Source organism: Heptranchias perlo, chromosome 28, assembly GCF_035084215.1.
Source record: "Heptranchias perlo isolate sHepPer1 chromosome 28, sHepPer1.hap1, whole genome shotgun sequence".
NCBI classification, from domain to species: domain Eukaryota; kingdom Metazoa; phylum Chordata; class Chondrichthyes; order Hexanchiformes; family Hexanchidae; genus Heptranchias; species Heptranchias perlo.
This window is the reverse complement of record NC_090352.1, coordinates 217,906-234,676: the sequence shown is the minus strand read 5'-3', so window position 1 is coordinate 234,676 and position 16,771 is coordinate 217,906. Positions and strand designations below refer to the sequence as shown.

The following is a 16,771-nucleotide window of genomic DNA, read 5'->3' as shown; positions in this document are numbered from 1 at the left end:
CCAATGTTTTGTAAAGGTTTAGCATAACTTCCTTGCTTTTGCACTCTATGCTTCTATTTATAGGTCAAGGATGTCACGGAACGGCTGCAGGGCATTCTGGAGGGGGAGGATGAACAGCCAGTAGTCGTGGTCCATATTGGTACCAACGACATAGGTAAAAAAAGGGATGAGGTCCTGCAAGGTGAATTTAAGGAGTTAGGAGATAAATTAAAAAGCAGGACTTCAAAGGTAGTGATCTCAGGATTACTACCAGTGCCACATGCTAGTGAGTATAGGAACAGGAGAATAGACAGGATGAATGCGTGGCTGCAGGGATGGTGTAGGAGGGAGGGATTTAGATTCCTGGGACATTGGGACCAGTTCTGGGGAAGGTGGGACCTGTACAAGCGTGACGGGTTACACCCGAGCAGGACCGGGACCAATGTCCTCGCGGGGGTGTTTGCTCGTGCTGTTGGGGAAGGTTTAAACTAGAGTGGCAGGGGGATGGGAACCTGAGTGGGGAGTCAGAAGAGAATAAAGTTGAGAGCAGCAAGAGAGGGGAAGACCCAGGGGAAATCTACAATACAAATAGTACAAACAGTTGTTCAAGAACAAGTGAAAGGGAAAAGCGTAGAGCAGCGGAAAGAAAGTGTACTTTAGGCACGACAGATAAAATAAAAACTAGAAGGCGTAAGGCGATTAACCCAGCATCAAAGCTGTGGCAGGGGGTTGGGAACCTGAGCAGGGAGACAGAGGAAAGCGTATCAGGAAGGGACAGAAGGTATGGAGTAAAAGGTAAAGTGTTAAAAAAGGAAAAAGCAGGAACTAAGTGTCACAAAACATATTTGAAAGTTCTTTATCTGAATGCACGTAGCATTCGTAACAAAATGGACGAGTTAACGGCACAAATAACTACGTATGGGTATGATCTTGTGGCCATTACAGAAACATGGCTGCAGGGTGACAACGACTAGGAATTAAATATGCCAGGGTATTTAACAATCAGGAAGGACAGGCAGGAAGGAAGGGGAGGTGGGGTGGCTATGTTAATAAAGGAAGGAATCACTGTAATAGAGAAATGATATTGGGACAAAGGATCAGGATAATGAAACAGTTTGGGCAGAGATAAGGAATAATAAGGGGACAAAAACACTAGTGGGTGTAGTATATGGGCCTCCTAATAGTTGCAACTCTGCTGGAAGAAGTATTAATCAGGAAATAGTCGGGGCATGTAATAAGGGAACAGCTATAATTATGGGGGATTTTAACTATCATATTAACTGGACAAATCAAATTGGGCAGGGCACCTTGAGGAAGAGTTTATTGAGTGTATTAGGGATGGATTTCTTGAGCAGTATGTAACTGATCCTACAAGGGGGCAAGCAACCTTGGACCTGGTCCTGTGAAATGAGCCAGGATTAATTAATAATGTCCTAGTTAAGGATCCCCTTGGAATGAGTGACCATAACATGGTTACATTCCATATCCAATTAGAGGGTGAGAAGGTTGGTTCTCAAACAAGCGTACTGAGCTTGAATAAAGGAGACTATGATGGTATGAGAGCGGAATTGATTAAAGTGGACTGGGAAAATAGATTAAAGGGTAAGACGGTACATGAGCAGTGGTGTTCATTTAAGGAGTTATTTTACAACTTTCAAAAAATATATATTCCACTGAGAAAAAAAGGGTGTAAAAGAAATGACAGCCATCCGTGGCTAAGTAAAGAAATTAAGGATAGTATCCGACTAAAAACAAGGACATATAAGGTAGCCAAACTTAGTGGGAGGATAGAAGTTTGGGAAGTCTTCAAAAGACAGCAAAAAGTAACTAAAGGATTGATTAAGAAAGGGAAGATAGATTATGAAAATAAATTAGCAAAAAATATAAAAACAGATAGCAAGAGTTTCTATAGTTATATAAAAAGAAAAAGGGTGGCTAAGGCAAACGTAGGTCCCTTAGAAGATGAGACCGGAAAATTAATGGTGGGAAACATGGAGATGGCAAAAATGCTGAACAAATATTTTGTTTCAGTCTTTACGGTAGAGGACACTAAGAATATCCCAACACTGGACAAACAGGGGGCTCTAGGGGGGGGGAGGAGCTAAATACGATTAAAATCAAGATAAAGAATCACTGGATTGGGGGTAATATTCTGGCATGGGTGGAGGATTGGTTATCTAACAGGAAGCAGAGAGTTGGGATAAATGGGTCATTCTCGGACTGGCAACCAGTAGCCAGTGGTGTTCCGCAGGGGTCGGTGCTGGGTCCCCAACTCTTTACAATCTATATTAACGATTTGGAGGAGGGGACCGAGTGTAACATATCAAAGTTTGCAGATGATACAAAGATGGGAGGGAAAGTAGAGAGTAAGGAGGACATAAAAAACCTACAAGGGGATATAGACAAGCTGGGTGAGTGGGCAGAGATTTGGCAGATGCAATACAATATTGGAAAATGTGAGGTTATGCACTTTGGCAGGAAAAATCAGAGAGCAAGTTATCATCTTAATGGCGAGAAACTGGAAAGTACTGCAGTACAAAGGGATCTGGGGGTCGTAGTGCAAGAAAATCAAAAAGTTAGTATGCAGGTGCAGCAGGTGATCAAGAAGGCCAATGGAATGTTGGCTTTTATTGCTAGGGGGATAGGATATAAAAACAGGGAGGTATTGGTGAGACCGCACCTGGAATACTGCATACAGTTTTGGTGTCCATACTTAAGAAAAGACATACTTGCTCTCGAGGCAGTACAAAGAAGGTTCACTCGGTTAATCCCGGGGATGAGGGGGTGGACATATGAGGAGAGGTTGAGTAGATTGGGACTCTACTCATAGAATCATAGAATCATAGAAGTTACAACATGGAAACAGGCCCTTCGGCCCAACATGTCCATGTCGCCCAGTTTATACCACTAAGCTAGTCCCAATTGCCTGCACTTGGCCCATATCCCTCGATACCCATCTTCCCCATGTAACTGTCCAAATGCTTTTTAAAAGACAAAATTGTACCCGCCTCTACTACTGCCTCTGGCAGCTCGTTCCAGACACTCACCACCCTTTGAGTGAAAAAATTGCCCCTCTGGATCCTTTTGTATCTCTCCCCTCTCACCTTAAATCTGTGCCCCCTCGTTATAGACTCCCCTACCTTTGGGAAAAGATTTTGACTATCGACCTTATCTATGCCCCTCATTATTTTATAGACTTCTATAAGATCACCCCTTAACCTCCTACTCTCCAGGGAATAAAGTCCCAGTCTGTCTAACCTCTCCCTGTAAGTCAAACCATCAAGTCCCGGTAGCATCCTAGTAAATCTTTTCTGCACTCTTTCTAGTTTAATAATATCCTTTCTATAATAGGGTGACCAGAACTGTACACAGTACTCCAAGTGTGGCCTCACCAATGCCCTGTACAACTTCAACAAGACATCCCAACTCCTGCATTCAATGTTCTGACCAATGAAACCAAGCATGCTGAATGCCTTCTTCACCACCCTATCCACCTGTGACTCCACTTTCAAGGAGCTATGAATCTGTACTCCTAGATCTCTTTGTTCTATAACTCTCCCCAACGCCCTACCATTAACGGAGTAGGTCCTGGCCCGATTCGATCTACCAAAATGCATCACCTCACATTTATCTAAATTAAACTCCATCTGCCATTCATCGGCCCACTGGCCCAATTTATCAAGATCCCGTTGCAATCCTAGATAACCTTCTTCACTGTCCACAATGCCACCAATCTTGGTGTCATCTGCAAACTTACTAACCATGCCTCCTAAATTCTCATCCAAATCATTAATATAAATAACAAATAACAGCGGACCCAGCACCGATCCCTGAGGCACACCGCTGGACACAGGCATCCAGTTTGAAAAACAACCCTCGACAACCACCCTCTGTCTTCTGTCGTCAAGCCAATTTTGTATCCAATTGGCTACCTCACCTTGGATCCCATGAGATTTAACCTTATGTAACAACCTACCATGCGGTACCTTGTCAAATGCTTTGCTGAAGTCCATGTAGACCACGTCTACTGCACAGCCCTCATCTATCTTCTTGGTTACCCCTTCAAAAAACTCAATCAAATTCGTTGGAGTTCAGAAGAATGAGAGGCGATCTTATTGAAACATATAAGATTGTGAAGGGGCTTGATTGGGTGGATGCGGTAAGGATGTTCCCAAGGATGGGTGAAACTAGAACTAGGGGGGATAATCTTAGAATAAGGGGCTGCTCTTTCAAAACTGAGATGAGGAGAAACTTCTTCACTCAGAGGGTAGTAGGTCTGTGGAATTTGCTGCCCCAGGAAGCTGTGGAAGCTACATCATTAAATAAATTTAAAACAGAAATAGACAGTTTCCTAGAAGTAAAGGGAATTAGGGGTTACGGGGAGCGGGCAGGAAATTGGACATGAATTTAGATTTGAGGTTAGGATCAGATCAGCCATGATCTTATTGAATGGCGGAGCAGGCTCGAGGGGCCGATTGGCCTACTCCTGCTCCTATTTCTTATGTTCTTATAAAGCCCAGGATCCCATTTGCCTTTTTAACAGCTGTCTCAGCTTATCCTGCCACCTTCAAAGACTTGAATACATACACCCCCAGGTCTCTCTGTTCCTGTACCTCTGTGAAATTGTACCATTTAGATTATATTGCCTCTCCTCATTCTTCCTACCAAAATGAACCTTCTCTGCTCTAAGGAGAACAACCCCAGCTTCTCCAGTCTATCCACATAATTGAAATCCCTCATCCCTCATGTGCGGAACATTGAGCCAGCAGATCAAATTTAAAGGGATGTGTGACTTCAAGGTAAGTGGCTGCATCTGGGGCCAAATATCAGCTCCAACTTTGCTAGTCCAAAGCGCAGGCAAACTTGTACGCATAGTGCCTCATTGTATAATATAAGCTTCACCCTCTATTCTGAATAGGCTCTAGGCAGAGAGGTATCTTGTCCAGAGATCGACAGGAGCACGGACTGTTTTTGTGAATGGCCTGTTTCCATGTTGTAACCTCTATGTATGTACAGCACACTTGGCTGGAGAGCACAGGATCAGCCCTGAGAGTACTGCAAAGCCCCCAAACAGAGAAAGTTGTGAGGGTGAACAGAAAAGTTGCTAGTTGCTCAGAAGCTGTGTGTTCACGACACTGCTGCAACTTTCGATGTTGAAGAGTTGGAGGTCCTGTTGCAGGAGGAGCAATGAGGGACGATTATCCTATTTGGGTTTGAAAGTCCCCTCCAGTAAAAGCACGTGCCAGCCCCATTCAAGCTGACACTCATCCCCCCTCAGTGAATGTTGGAATTCTTTCTTCTCTTTCCCTCTCAGTTAATACTGGCGCCCTCCTTCCCCTCTCTCTCCAAAGCCCCACTCCCAGCCACTGTTCCCTTCCCTCTGATGGAGTCCACTGTTGTCACTCAGCTCCTAATGATGAAGAAGTCTGCTTTTATCGGGAAGGTGCCCCTCATCTCTGTTCACATTTCTTGTGGGGCTCATCCACCCTGCTACAGACTGAAGTTGGGAAATCCTGAACCTTCACGTTCACCACCAGGAGTCTAAACTTGCACAGTGGCACAGCTCAGAGTATCAAACATGTGCAGTGGTCTCAAACTCATCATGAAATAAGGTCTAAGTGAACAATGGGGGGGCAGGGGCTTGAGGAAGGGAGCAAAATGCAAGGCCAAGGCTGGTAAGAAAGGGCCTGTGATGGGGAACTGAAGACCAGTGATGATCTTGAATGTGGCAGTCGGGGCATGAGAGGGTGAGGAGGATAACATTCTGTACCAGGAGTCTGTAAAGTGGCTGGGGAGGAGGGAAGAACTCAGACAGTGGGAAATGAGGGAGGAATAAAAACTGTCAAATTGTCCAAAGTCTATCTTGACGGATGTGATTGGCTCCTTTTTGTGAATGGAATTTTCCTGAGACATAGTGAAGTGTGTTTGTGAGGCTTTACATGTTCTTTGGATTGGTGCTTTTTCGTGAATGTGAAACATTAGCTAATGAGCATGCTTGGCACCTTACAGAGACGCACACATGCCTGATGCAACAATCTTGATCACACAGATGTGTTGTTATTGTGTGTTGTCTGTAACAACGCTCCCCATTGATGCTGCAAGACAACATTCACAGGACAGGACTAATAGTGAGATCTCAGCCCTGTGTAAAATCATAAACTACCGTCTCACAACAGCCCATATCGGAGGCACTGGCACCCCTACTGGCCAGTGGTACTCTAGAGTGACAGATCAACCCTCTGAGTCCTGGAAAGAAGAACCAGGATAAATAAAGGAATTCATTCCAATTTCTTGTATTAACAGAAATGACGATTCCAGTAGTGGAAAGTCAATAATTATTCCCAGTAAATACCTGGCAGCGACGGGGATGGTACCTTCCCATTGCTGGCTGAGCTCGGTGACAATCTCTCTGTCTTTGGAATAACAAATGGGACCGAGTATGAAATACTGGACTGTGGAGGCTGGTCTCTGAGGACTTGCTGAGCTGCCTTCATCAAGGTAGTTCCTGGGAATTCTGAAAGTGCACTGGTCTGGGAAAACAATTACATTAAATACATCAGTAATACGTTTCCAGCTACTCATCGCCCAGCACTACAGCAAGAGGGGCTGACATTGCAAAAATCACCAAGGGTTGAAGGCTGGGAACAGTTAGGACTTCAGTATCTACAGGAATGGCACTGACTGACGGCAGTGTCCTAATAGTGTGTGCAGTCAATAAACCGAGAGGGTTGTCGAGGGTCGTGAGGTTGATATGGATTTTCACAAGTTGTTTGATAAAGTACCAAATAATAGACTTATTAGCAAAATTAAAGCCCATGGGATTAAAGGGACAGTGGCAGCATGGATAGAAAATTGGCTAAGGACAGAAAGCAGAGAGTAGTGGTGAACGGTTGTTTCTCAGGCTGGAGGGAAGTATATAGTGGTGTTCCCCAGGGGTCAGTATTAGGACCACTGCTCTTTTTGATATATATTAATGACCTGGACTTGGGTGTAGAGGATATAATTTCAAAGTCTGCAGATAACACAAAACTCGGAAATGTGGTAAACAATAACGAGGATAGTAGCAGACTTCAGGAGGACAGAGACAGACTGGTGAAATGGGCAGACACATGGCAGATGAAATTTAACGCAGAGAAGTGTGAAGTGATGCATTTTGATGGGAAGAATGAGGAGAGGCAATATAAACTAAATGGTACAATTTTAAAGAGGGTGCAGGAACAGAGAGACCTGGGGGTGTATGTACACAAATCTTTGAAGGTAGCAGGAAAAGTTGAGAGGCTGTTAAAAAAAGCATATGGGCTCCTGGGCTTTATTAATAGAGGCATAGAGGTTGATATTAAGCCCCCATGACCCAGGTCGGGCGGGAGAGGGTCGGGCCGGGGTGGGGGTTAAATCATTAAATTGGCGAAACCAGACCCTAACCCGCTGCAGTGGATATCTGGGTGTCTGAGTAACCCGTTCTGGAGAGGTGAGTCAGTCCTTATAATATGTTAATGAGGCTCCTTTCATGAGATTTTGGCAGTGTTTGAAATTAATGCCTCCTGCACGGGTTTCCCAGGACTTGGGAAATTCAGCAGTGAAACGGAGGCGAGACTGAGCGGCACTTCAAGGGGCTGGTTAAAGATTAGGTAGCCTGGTATGAATAAAGGCCCAGTGCTCACAACTGCTTCCTCAGTTCCCTCCAGGAAACGGTTTGCTGAGAGAACTTGTGACTGATGCATTTGTACAGTTTAGAGGTGTTCACACATAGAACAGAATGGGGGCACCATGGCTGCTTTTGATTGGACTCCAGACGAGGAAGACAATCAGCATCCACAACAGCAAAGGATTCAGGTGGACAATAGAGGGGTGGACAATGGAGGGGTGGACAATGGAGGGGTGGACAATGGAGGGGTAGACAATAGAGGGGTGGACAATGGAGAGGTGGACAATGGAGGGGTGGACAATAGAGGGGTGGACAATAGAGGGGTGGACAATAGAGGGGTGGATAATAGAGGGGTGGACAATGGAGGGGTGGACAATAGAGGGGTGGACAATGGAGAGGTGGACAATGGAGGGGTGGACAATAGAGGGGTGGACAATAGAGGGGTGGACAATAGAGGGGTGGACAATGGAGGGGTGGATAATAGAGGGGTGGACAATGGAGGGGTGGACAATAGAGGGGTGGACAATGGAGGGGTGGACAATGGAGGGGTGGACAATGGAGGGGTGGACAATAGAGGGGTGGACAATGGAGAGGTGGACAATAGAGGGGTGGACAATGGAGAGGTGGACAATGGAGGGGTGGACAATGGAGGGGTGGACAATGGAGGGGTGGACAATAGAGGGGTGGACAATGGAGAGGTGGACAATAGAGGGGTGGACAATGGAGAGGTGGACAACGGAGGGGTGGACAACAGAGGGGTGAACAACAGAGGGGTGGACAACAGAGAGGTGGATAATAGAGGGGTGGACATCAGAGAGGGGAGCAATAGAGAGGCTGAGTTTGCAGGAAGCACTACCCATGTAACAGGGTGTACAGGCAGAGGCTCAGCTTCCTTGACCACTCAGAAGAGCAGGGCTTCCAGAGGCTGAGACTGTCACGTCAGGTGGTCACAGACACCTGCAGCCTGCTAGAAGAAGAGCTGGTCGCTGCTGGACCTGGTGGCTGCTCATTACCAGTTGCAGTGAAAGTCACCACCGCTCTCAATACTTTTGCCTCTGGCTCCTTACAGGGCACTGGGCGCCACTGGAGATATATCGAGCGTCTCGCAGTCGGCTGCACATAAATGGCAGGTGACGGATGGATTGTTTGCCAGGGCTGGGAGTTATATAAACTTCGCCTGTGATGACATTGCCCAGAATGAGCGGGCACTCAGATTTGCATCTCTGGCTGACTTCCCACAGGTGCAGGGTGACATCGATTGCACACACGTGGTAATCCAAGGACCCCCTGACCAATCAGGAGCATTTATCAACTGCAAGGGACTTCATTCCATCAATGTTCAGCTGGTGTTCAACCACAAGGAAAGGTTCCTGCAGGTCTGCGCCAGATTCCCTGGGAGCTGCCGTGACGGTTTCATCCTGTGGGAGTCCGACATTCCCGACTGTTCATACCTGGAATCACCCTTAAGGGGTAGCTGGTAGGCGACAAAAGATACCCCCTTCAAACCTGGCTGATGACACCTCTGAGGAACCCACCGATGAGCATCAGGAACTCTACAACGCCAGCCATATAACAACCAGATGTGGCATCGAGCAAGCCATCCGCAGCTTGAAAATGCACTTCAAGTGCCTGGACAGGTCTGGAGGTGCCCGTCAGTACTCGCCAGTGAGGCTCTCCAGGATAATCGTGATGCACTGCGTTCTACACAACTCGAGGTCCAGGAGGAACAAGAGGCTCAGGACTCGTCATCTGATGAAGATTCCAATGGAAAGGAGGAAGAAGAGGAAGATGGGGCCCCCAACGTTAGGCCAGCCAATCACATTGCTGCTTGGGATGCCCTAATAGCTTGAAGATTCAGTTATTCACTGGCTGGACCAAAGAAACGATCACATCCCCCGCCTCCTCCCTCCCCACTCACACAAAACAGTCCTGTAACCAACCATCCACCCAATACACATCCACCAATTGGTCTCAGTCAATTCATGTCTTCACATTCATCATCAAGCAACTGAAAACCCGAATTGCCACTTGCCAGGCAAAAATGGTCAATATGGGAAAGTGGTGCAAATTAATATATTTTACGTGAATTAAGACATTAAAGATATTTACCAAACATTTTCACAAACACCCGTGTGCATACCCTCGGTGAACTACAAAGCCTTTCTTTTTCTCTGTCTGCCACTCCTACATGGTACAATCCCTCTGGCTTCAGTAGAGGTAGAGGCAGGCTGCTCTGATCCCTGCTCCAACTGCTGAGATGCTCGTGGCCGAAGACCCCTGGGTTTCGGAGCCCATGAGGGCCCCGACAAAGACTGTTCCATCTGCACCTGTGCAGGGACAGACTCGGCCATCGAGAGAGGAGGCAGCATTTCGGGTGCTGGTGGAGGAGGAGGCAACGGATGAGACGTGGGAGTGCTTTGAGTGGAGTTCCCACTTGCATGTCCTCTTTTGCCATCATCCCTCCCCTGGACTAGGGCCACATCACTCCTACCTCTCTACTGGAGAGCAGCTTGGTGCAGATCAGTGACACGCTGTAAGGCCACGGATAAGGTATCTGTCATCCAGTTTTAGGCGGTAGACACGTTGGCATACTTTGCACAGCCGTGGTCGTGGCCTGCATGGACTGGGTCAATTGCCATGATTGTAGGTCCACAGAGAAGGCCACTCTCTCCATGGAAACATCCTCGCAATGGCCTGCGACATCAATCCACCAATGCTTGAGCTGGACTCCTCCATCCTCTCCAATGTTGTGGAGAGTACCTCGCTGCTGAGCCTCGATCATTCTCCCTTTCATTGACGGCCCCCGGGGTTCAACATCGGTATCCAGCTAGGCAGAGCTCGGAGAGGGCAGTGCCCTCCCTGCAAACACTCTCTGCTCGTGCTCACTTGTGAAGTCCGATTCACCAGGTGACAACACACCTAACTGTCTAACAGGACCCACCGAAGTGTGAGTATCTGTGCTGGTGCCTGGTTCCCATGTGTCCTGTCTGCAAAGGGCAGGAGCTGCTGCTCTATGTGTGATGGTCCTGGAGGAGAGAAGAGACAGATATGATTTAGTCATGGGAGCACAAATTTTTTTTTTAATTCGTTCATGGGATGTGGGCATCGCTGGCGAGCCCAGCATTTATTGCCCATCCCTAATTGCCCTTGAGAAGGTGGTGGTGAGCCGCCTTCTTGAACCGCTGCAGTCCGTGTGGTGAAGGTTCTCCCACAGTGCTGTTAGGAAGGGAGTTCAAGGATTTTGACCCAGCGTCGATGATGGAACGGTGATATATTTCAAAGTCGGGATGGTGTGTGACTTGGAGGGGAACGTGCAGGTGGTGTTGTTCCCATGTGCCTGCTGCTCTTGTCCTTCTAGGTGGTAGAGGTCGCGGGTTTGGGAGGTGCTGTCGAAGAAGCCTTGGCGAGTTGCTGCAGTGCATCCTGTAGATGGTACACGCTGCAGCCATAGTGTGCTGGTGATGAAGGGTGTGAATGTTTAGGGTGGTGGAGAGGGTGCCAATCAAGCGGGCTGCTTTGTCCTGGATGGTGTTGAGCTTCTTGAGTGTTGTTGGAGCTGCACTCATCCAGGCAAGTGGAGACTATTCCATCACACTCCTGACTTGTGCCTTGTAGATGGTGGAAAGGCTTTGGGGAGTCAGGAGGTGAGTCACTCGCCGCAGAATACCCAGCCTCTGACCTGCTCTTGTAGTCACAGTATTTATGTGGCTGGTCCAGTTAAGTTTCTGGCCAATGGTGGCCCCCAAGATGTTGATGGTGGGGGATTCGGCGATGGTAATGCCGTTGAATGTCAAGGGGAGGTGGTTAGACTCTCTCTTGTTGGAGATGGTCATTGCCTGGCACTTGTCTGGCGCGAATGTTACTTGCCACTTATCAACCCAAGCCTGGATATTGTCCAGGTCTTGCTGCATGCGGGCTCGGACTGCTTCATTATCTGAGGGGTTGCGAATGGAACTGAACACTGTGCAATCATCAGCGAACATTCCCATTTCTGACCTTATGATGGAGGGAAGGTCATTGATGAAGCAGCTGAAGATGGTTGGGCCTAGGACACTACCCTGAGGAACTCCTGCAGCAATGTCCTGGGGCTGAGATGATTGGCCTCCAACAACCACTACCATCTTCCTTTGTGCTAGGTATGACTCCAGCCACTGGAGAGTTTTCCCCCTGATTCCCATTGACTTCAATTTTACTCGGGCTCCTTGGTGCCACACTCGGTCAAATGCTGCCTTGATGTCAAGGGCAGTCACTCTCACCTCACCTCTGGAATTCAGCTCTTTTGTCCATGTTTGGACCAAGGCTGTAATGAGGTCTGGAGCCGAGTGGTCCTGGCGGAACCCAAACTGAGCATCGGTGAGCAGGTTATTGGTGAGTAAGTGCCGCTTGATAGCACTGTCGACGACACCTTCCATCACTTTGCTGTTGATTGAGAGTAGACTGATGGGGCGGTCATTGGCCGGATTGTATTTGTCCTGCTTTTTGTGGACAGGACATACCTGGGCAATTTTCCACATTGTCGGGTAGATGCCAGTGTTGTAGCTGTACTGGAACAGCTTGGCTAGAGGCGCAGCTAGTTCTGGAGCACAAGTGTTCAGCACGACAGCTGGGATGTTGTCGGGGCCCATAGCCTTTGCTGTATCCAGTGCACTCAGCCGTTTCTTGATATCACGTGGAGTAAATCGAATTGGCTGAAGACTGGTTTCTGTGATGGTGGGGATATCGGGAGGAGGCCGAGATGGATCATCCACTCAGCACTTCCGGCTGGAGATGGTTGCAAATGCTTCAGCCTTGTTTTTTGCACTCACGTGCTGGACTCTGCCATCATTGAGGATGGGGATGTTTGCAGAGCCTCCTCCTCCCATTAGTTGTTTAATTGTCCACCACCACTGTGCGGTGGTCATTCCTACCAATACTGTCATGGACAGATGCATTTGCGACAGGTAGATTGGTGAGGACAAGGTCAAGTACGTTTCTCTCTGGTGTTGGTTCGCTCACCACCTGCCGCAGGCCCAGTCTGGCAGCTAAGTCCCTCAGGAGTCGGCCAGCTCGGTCAGTAGTGGTGCTCTTGGTGATGGACATTGAAGTCCCCCACCCAGAGTACATTCTGTGCCCTTGCTACCCTCAGTGCTTCCTCCAAGTGGTGTTCAACATGGAGGAGGACTGATTCATCAGCTGAGGGAGGACGGTAGGTGGTAATCAGCAGGAGGTTTCCTTGCCCATGTTTGACCTGATGCCATGAGATTTCATGGGGTCCAGAGTCAATGTTGTGGACTCCCAGGGCCACTCCCTCTTGACTGTATATCACTGTACCGCCACCTCTGATGGGTCTATCCTGCCGGTGGGACAGGACATACCCAGGGATGGTGATGGAAGAGTCTGGGACGTTGGCTGAAAGGTATCATTCTGTGAGTATGGCAATGTCAGGCTGTTGCTTGACTCGTCTGTGGGACAGCTCTCCCAATTTTGGCACAAGTTCCCAGATGTTCAAGAGGAGGAATTTGCACGGTCGACTGGGCTTGGTGTTTTGCCGTTGTCGTGTCCAGTGCCTAGTGGTCCGATGCCGGGTGGTCCGTCCGGTTTTATTCTTATTATGACTTTTTTTAGCGAGATTTTACAACTGAGTGACTTGCTCGGCCATTTCAGAGGGCAATTAAGAATCAACCACATTGCTGTGGGTCTGGAGTCACATATAGGCCAGACCGGGTAAGGACGGCAGGTTTCCTTCCCTAAAGGACATTAGTGATGTTGAAATACACATGATTAACGTGATCTTTTCTGAGATGTGGGTGGGAGATATTTAATTCTGTCGGCGTGCTGCAGTGAAGTCCGAGTGTCTCCATCTCCGATGTTCAGGGACGCTGAGATCCCGTTTATCTTCAGGGCCCCCTGCTCTGCCTTGTGAGCTCCACAATCTGGGGTGACCCACCTCTGGTCCCCTCCCTCTCCCTTGTATTTTGGGCTCTCTTCTCCTGTAAGGGGGAACGATAGACCTCTGAGTGTCTGTAAGGCACGTGTTCACCCGATTGATGCAGTGCATTCGGTGAGGGTGATTATCAGGCAGATGCATCACGAGTGTTACTGATGTGCATTTGAGGATGTGTGTTGAGAATAGGGGGTGGGATCACATTACATGAGGATTGGGGTGAGTGGCAGTGGTGGGTGGAGAAAAGGGGAGGTGAGGAAGTGCATTGAAATGCACCGATGGGTGATGCTGAAACTTTAGTGAGTGTGAGGAGTGATGCGATGGAGTATGCTTGACAAGACAGGAGTGGGGGGGGAGGGCACACCACAGGACGTAGGTGAATCTCCAACTTTGCTCACCTTTCCTGACCTGGTTTGGTCATTAAACCGCTTCCTGCACTGGATCCGTGTCCTCATCACAACACTCCCGCTGCTCACCTCCTGGCCCACCTCCAGCCACGCCTCCTTCGTCACGGCAGCAGGATTTTCCTTTCTGTTACTGGGGAACAGGCCCTCCTTCCTTGTCCTTACCGCACCAGCAGTCCGTCAGGGGACTGCTCATTAAATCAGGGCGCAGCCTCTGCCCTCCCTGATTCCATTCACTGCGCACAACTCCTGTAAATTGTATCTGTACATTGGCCCTTTAAATAGTCGCTGTGTAATCGCATTATACAGATCCACATCGCACCTGCTTACACACAGCGGAGACGCCAAACTCGGAAGTAAAATGATAATGAGTCAACGCTGTCGAAATCGGACATTCCCACGCATCCCACGAACTTCCAGGTTTCTCCCCCCTCCCCCCCCCTCCTCCCCCTCCTCCCCCCACTCCTTTCACATCCCAGCTCAGCGTTAATATCGGGGCCATAGAACATAAAGCAAAGAGGTTAGACCTCAGCTGGAGTATTGTGTTCAATTCTGGGCACCGCACTTTAGGAAGGATGTCAAGGCCTTAGAGAGGGTGCAGAGGAGATTTACTAGAATGGTACCAGGGATGAGGGACATCAGTTATGTGGAGAGACTGGAGAAGCTGGGATTGTTCTCCTTAGAGCAGAGAAGGTTAAGGGGAGATTTAATAGAGGTGTTCAAGATTATGAGGTGTTCTGATAGAGTAAATAAGGAGAAACTGTTTCAGTGGCAGGAGGGTCGGTAACCAGAAGACACAGATTTAAGGTAATTGGCAAAAGAACCAGAGGCGAGATGATGAGAAATATTTTTACTCCGAGTTGTAATAATCTGGAATTCACTGCCTGAAAGGGCGGTGGAAGCAGATTCAATAATAACTTTCAAAAGGGAATTGGATAAATACTTGAGAAAGAAAACTTTGCAGGGCTTTTGGGAAAGAGCAGGGGAGTGGGGCAAATTGGATAGCTCTTTCAAAGAGCCAGCACAGGTACGATGGGCCAAATGGTCTCCTTCTGTGCTGTAAGATTCTATGATTCCGCTCTGTCCCCCCTTGGACTGCCTCCTGCTTCACCATGCTCCCCGCAACCTTCCTCCCTCACAAGTAGCAAGTACATCGTACCTGTTGGGAAGGACCAGATTCTGCAATTCCTCCTTTCCTGCCTCCACTAGTTCACACTGTTCCCAGGTCACTCCGTTCCCTGACTGACTGGTCAGCCAGTCCCCAATGCTGGAAGTGTATTTCCCCTTTGTCCAGAGTTATTTGTAATGGGGAAGATTTCCGTAGCGGGAGATGAATGGATTTGTATGAATAGTGAGTAAGGCCGGGCAGAGCAAAGTGGGTGTGAATGGGATTTGGGAACATGGGAATTGTTTATTATTAGACATGCCAAGATTTAACTTCCTGGCTTCCGATCTACTGCAGCTGAAACTCTTCAACTTGCCTTCCTTTATCAGCACTATCCTCAGGATGTTCCTCACCCTCCTCTTCCACCACTGAATCTGCTTCTGAGGTCATTGTGCAGCAGACAGATGCAATTAACATTTTGGATACCTTTTTGAAGCTGTACAAGAGGACACCGCAGACCTGTACAAACAGTGGATGCTCTGTGTGGCGGTATGTGCCTTGTTATATTTTCTTTCAGCCACAGGACATGTATTTCAGTCTGGCCTCATGTACCACAGGTCCAGAGGGAATCCACTGTACCCCAGGATCTGTCAGTCCAGTCTGGATATTCCATTAAAAAATGGGAGCACTGCCAACTGCTGTAAGGCAAATGAAATGTACCAGCTTCTAGAGGCCCTGGCATCTGATGGTCCCACACAACCTCCCAGTTAACTGAATGGAACCCATTCCCATTGCTGAATGGAGCACCAATGGCCACATGTGTTACATCGACCAGGAACAACACATAAAGTGCAAGGCTCTCTCCTTTGGAAAAGTGCTGAAGCCCTTGTCACAGGCAAACAATCCATCAGTGACCTGCCTGGCGCAGTCCGCTGATCTCACCGAGGCAGCTGAAAGGAGCCAGTTGTGTAGATGTTCAAGCAACAGTGACTTTCACTGCCATGAGCAGAGATGTACCAGTCCTGGCATGGGCTGTGGATTGAACTGCAGGAGGATCGGAGATTGGTGAAGTGTAAGCAGTAAAATCAGATCTTCTTGGATATGCTGACGTAACTCTGGCAGGGTCTGTGGGCCCACCTCCTTGGGTAGGATCAGTTCACCCCCCATGCCCCTGGCAGGGTCTGTGGGCCCACCTCCTTGGGTAGGATCAGTTCCCCCCATGCCCCTGGCAGGGTCTGTGGGCCCACCTCCTTGGGTAGGATCAGTTCACCCCCCATGCCCCTGGCAGGGTCTGTAGACCCATGTCCTTGGGTAGGATCAGTTCATCCCCAATGCCCCTGGCAGGGTCTGTAGACCCATGTCCTTGGGTAGGATCAGTTCATCCCCAATGCCCCTGGCAGGGTCTGTAGACCCATGTCCTTGGGTAGGATCAGTTCATCCCCAATGCCCCTGCCTATCCTTGTGGAACCCTTCCTTATCCTCTAGCTCCAAGAGTAAAAGGAATTTCCAGAGGAATGTCCAATGTACCAGTCTATGGTGTTGAATTGAGAGCTGAACTTTCAATTGTGGGGAGTGAAAAATGAAAGAAATTAAACAATCTAAAAATGCAAAAATGAGGTGCAAAATGAACAATGAAAACCTGAATGAAACAGGATTAATAAAAGGGCAGCAAAGTACCAGCTCACACTCACTCCCGATCCAGCTAAGGCGTGTCA

General features: G+C 48.3%; 1 protein-coding gene across 2 annotated transcripts in view; it reads right to left on the bottom strand.

Annotated features, from left to right (window-relative positions):
- The window catches only part of LOC137344767 (carbohydrate-responsive element-binding protein-like), a 400,141-nt gene that overhangs the window by 181,643 nt on the left and 201,727 nt on the right, over window positions 1-16,771 (bottom strand). For both annotated transcript variants that reach the window (XM_068007895.1, XM_068007893.1), the window contains one exon: window positions 6,332-6,509. In XM_068007895.1, the coding sequence (XP_067863996.1) occupies window positions 6,332-6,509 (178 nt within the window). The remainder of the gene's footprint in view (window positions 1-6,331; window positions 6,510-16,771) is intronic.